Source organism: Poecilia formosa, unplaced genomic scaffold (assembly GCF_000485575.1).
Source record: "Poecilia formosa unplaced genomic scaffold, Poecilia_formosa-5.1.2 Scaffold4, whole genome shotgun sequence".
NCBI classification, from domain to species: domain Eukaryota; kingdom Metazoa; phylum Chordata; class Actinopteri; order Cyprinodontiformes; family Poeciliidae; genus Poecilia; species Poecilia formosa.
The window spans coordinates 5,455,667-5,459,560 of record NW_006799943.1 but is presented as its reverse complement, the minus strand read 5'-3'; the positions used below and the strand labels follow the sequence as shown (position 1 = coordinate 5,459,560).

Below are 3,894 nucleotides of genomic sequence, written 5' to 3'. Positions count from 1 at the left end.
CTTATCTGACGGTTCACGACCCCCCTCCCCCACCCCCCGACCGCAGCAAAATTTTCCAAGTCTTGACCGGTCCGTGGTAATAAAAAGGTTGGGGACCACTGCTTTACAGGACCTTTTCAAGGTGCATCTCGCTCAAAAATATAATCTGAGCGACATACACTTGTTCAGAATCTAATTTTACAATTGCATTTTATGCTAACAAAATCTAACAAATTTCACGTTGTTTATTAAAAATTGTGATTGCTTCTCACCCTTACAGACCTTAATCATCACTTTTGGGTTTTTGGCACAAAAACACAGGACATCACTGAAAAAAACAAACACTACTAAGGTAGTCAACCTATTATTTTTGTCAGTTTCAATTTCTTTAAAAGAAACATAAGTCTTTTACAACTTTGTAAACGTTGTAAAAGAAATGTAAACATTGTAAGTCCGATACGCATTGGATATCGGAGGATGCAGATATCCTTTGATATCTGCATTGGTTTTGGAAGTGAAAAAAGTAGGTCAGTGCATCCGACTAACCCAGATGAGGACTAGTAGTCTGAAAGCGTAAGATGTGGAGCGATACAATTTTGGCAATCAAAGTGAGTCCAGGCAGGCATCCAAATCAACAAAAGAATGAATTTATGAGAGAAACATTAAATATCAGAAGGTAAATATCTGTCAGGAAACCTGAGGACTCACCTGTGTGGAGGCTGTGGATGAGAAACATGCTCACAATCTGACTGTTGAAGGGCAAAGTGGGCAGACGTTGTCAAGTGAAGGTAAGGGATGACTGAAAGGTGAAACTGAATCCAAACTGAACCATAAATACCCCCCTAAACTCCTACAAGTTATAAAAACGATTTTGTACATAATCCAAGTTATGTTAGCAAATTATCCAACATTTAGGATGTCTAATTTTCTCCAGTCTTTTATGTTTCTACGCTGAGCTGCTGCTTTCATCGTCTCTCTCTATGTTTTTGTTTTTGTTGTAAAGTAATGAATAAACATGGAGAGGCTTTATTATTGCATATTGCTTCGGTTTAGCCGAAGGTCACATACGGGGTTTGACTGTTTTAGAAGCACGAAGGAAAAAGAGGAGAAGTTTGCATCTTCCCTAACTCTCTCCAGCTGTTCTGGCTGGAACAGCTGCCCGCACAGAGCGCTTCCAAATGGGTCATACTCACTGAGAACCATCACTGCTCTTCCGTCCCAGCCTCACAAACCGTCTCTTTGCGGGGGCTTTGGAGAAACTCGGTGGTCTTGGAGGGAGAGAGTGCAACTCCTCAGCAGAATTTCTCATCTCATTCATTCCCGTCAGGAAGTTTCTTTTCGTTTTCTCTTTATTTTTCGTCTCTTTTCTTTTTTTTTTTCTGAGTGATTCCTCCTCAGCTGAAAACCCCTGCAGATGTGGCTCTGTTATCGCTTCTGCGATGCGGGACGCCGCGCTTCATTCCGGGGATGTTCCCTCCAGGAGAGCCGCGGCGCAGAGCCATCCAGCTGCTGCTGCTGCTCCGGAACAGGCGCCGCTGCTGCAGATGTTTGCCCCGCCCTCAGCCAGCTGTTGGGGCTGCTCAGTCCCGGGGAAAGTGGGTGGTGGGTGGTGGTGGGGGACCTCATAGCATAAAGACTGCAGTGAATCGGAGAGGTCAGAGTTCTGCCTGTTGTGTTGCGGAACAGAATCACTCCTCCGGCGCGGATTCAGACCGACGAGGCAGCCGCTTTCCAGATGTGTCTGCACAAACACGCGTGTTTTATTATTTATTTAGTTGTTGGTGTTGTTGTTGTTGTTGTTGTTGGTCAGCCTGCTTCTGATTTTGCTGTATTGACAGTTCTTTATTGCCCCCAAACTTCACTTCTTTTCGACGGTGGTTTTGAAAATGGGCATGCGCCAGGGACGGCATCAGAGAGGGGCACCCTCCAAGCACACATGATGCAAGAAATTATTTCTAATTATTTATTTCATGAAAGGGGGTAATGCATATGAATCAACATGAATGCGTCACGTAAATACACCAGAGTTAGCCTGTAGCACATTGATGGAATGGATTACCAAAAAAAATACAACTAACCTGTACAACGTAAATGACCTGTGATTTTTCAACACACGGATAAAAGTAGTGTGATTTACAGTAAACAGTTATCATAAAAATAAAATCTGAGCTGATACACACTTGCATAAAAGCACATCATAAACTCAGGTAAGCTTTTGAAGAAAATCTTAAGATTGAGAAATATAACAAGTAGTAATGAACCCTAAAAATGATAAAAGAAGAGCGTTTATCAGCTGATGAAAATCTGAGGGCGTAGTCAAAGCCCAGACATCGATCTCATTAAAATGTAAGTGGGGTAACAAAGATGGAGGAGGAAGGGTTTAGCTATTAATAATAGGAAAACTCACTTTTGTTGAAATCTTTTGTCTAATGAGTAAAACATGGTTATTTTTTGTTGTTAATCTAAAATCACTTTCTTTTCCAGAAAAAAAAAGATTATGGATGTAAATGTAAACCATTCTTGTAAAGGAGGTAAATATCTAATATCAAGTCCTAATCGGTTTACAAAACATACACATGACTCAAAGAAAACAACAGAGAGGATATACACAGGTCCACCTGTAAAAACGTACATTACAAAATAAACGTTTATTTAAAATGTAAAATAATAATAATGATAGCCTGATTACTCCTTTTCCTCAGAGTACATCGAAATTCACAGAATGTGTGACTTTCGTTTACTTTTTGGTACAGAACATTATGAAAATGATCAAATTAGGGTTGAGGTGCCATATTTTTAATTCTATAAAAGTGACTGTTGTGGTCAAAGAGTGGCGGTTTTATTCAAAGTGTAGCACACTGCCCCCTGGAGGTCTATCGTGTTATTCCTCCCAGCTGTTCAGCTGATACTCCAACAAACTTCAGAAGTTGCGGAGTTGCTATACAATTTCTGAAGAATTATTTTATAATTTTTTTTAAAGTTTATAATTTGTATTTGATAAGTATTAATGGATTTATTGTCTTGTTTTCCTACACAGAGAACACTAAATGTAACTGCATTTAACTGTAACTGAGCTAACTGTGAATTACTTTTAATATTAGTAAGTAGTAATTCTGTCAACCGATTAAAAATGTAATCAGATTGGCTAATCGTGATTAATCACGATTAGCCACTAAGCTTAGCTTTTGTAAGCTTGAAACGTAAACATGTCAAAGTTTTACTCTCAAACTCGTCTCATCTGCTCTTGTATCTCTTCGGGAAGTTATGTGTTGCTTTTTGAGACTTTTAGCCTACTTCATGTCGTCACACTACAGCTTCTATTTAAGTGATTTCTTAATTCCTCAGATTGGCCAGAATTTAGGGCTGCGTGTAGTCTGTTAAGATCAACAACAAAATTAGGTCAGTTCATTAAGTTGTCATATTCTGACGAATTTACTGTGAGCCGCTTTGAAATTGGTCCAACATTAAGTTAATTAAATCTGACCTGATGCTAATATCAGGTAAATTGTGTATTGAAGCTCGCAGCATGATGAAGAACCAAAGGCTCTATGGAGGCGTGTGTGGTTGTTAACGCTTTATCGCCACTAGGTGGTGCACTTTCCTAAAAAAAAAACAGCCGAGCGGTTCCCACATGGGGATATTTGATTACTGAACGCACAAAGAGGTTTTGTCTCATCAAGCTGGGTTCACATGTGGCCTTGAAGGCAACACATATACACCAAGCAACAACTCTGGATGTGGATTTAGTGAGGAAAACTTTACTGACAAAAGTTCTTTGGCTTTGATTCTTGTGAAAGACTTTCCATTCTGTCACATATTACGGCTTACTGCACCTGTAAATCCCATCCTGTACTGCTCTGCCTGATCAGAGTTAGTTATGAAATATGGTTTTAGGTTAAATACAAGCTGAGGAAT

The 3,894-nt window shown here is 39.7% G+C and overlaps 1 protein-coding gene across 1 annotated transcript in view; it reads right to left on the bottom strand.

The window, feature by feature from the left end:
• The window catches only part of LOC103144286 (ras-associating and dilute domain-containing protein-like), a 28,005-nt gene extending 26,280 nt beyond the window's left edge, over positions 1 to 1,725 (bottom strand). Inside the window, exon 1 of the mRNA XM_007561192.2 lies at positions 1,173 to 1,725. Within this exon, the coding sequence (XP_007561254.2) occupies positions 1,173 to 1,297 (125 nt within the window). The 5' untranslated portion in view covers positions 1,298 to 1,725. The remainder of the gene's footprint in view (positions 1 to 1,172) is intronic.
• Between the last annotated feature and the right edge of the window lie 2,169 nt (positions 1,726 to 3,894).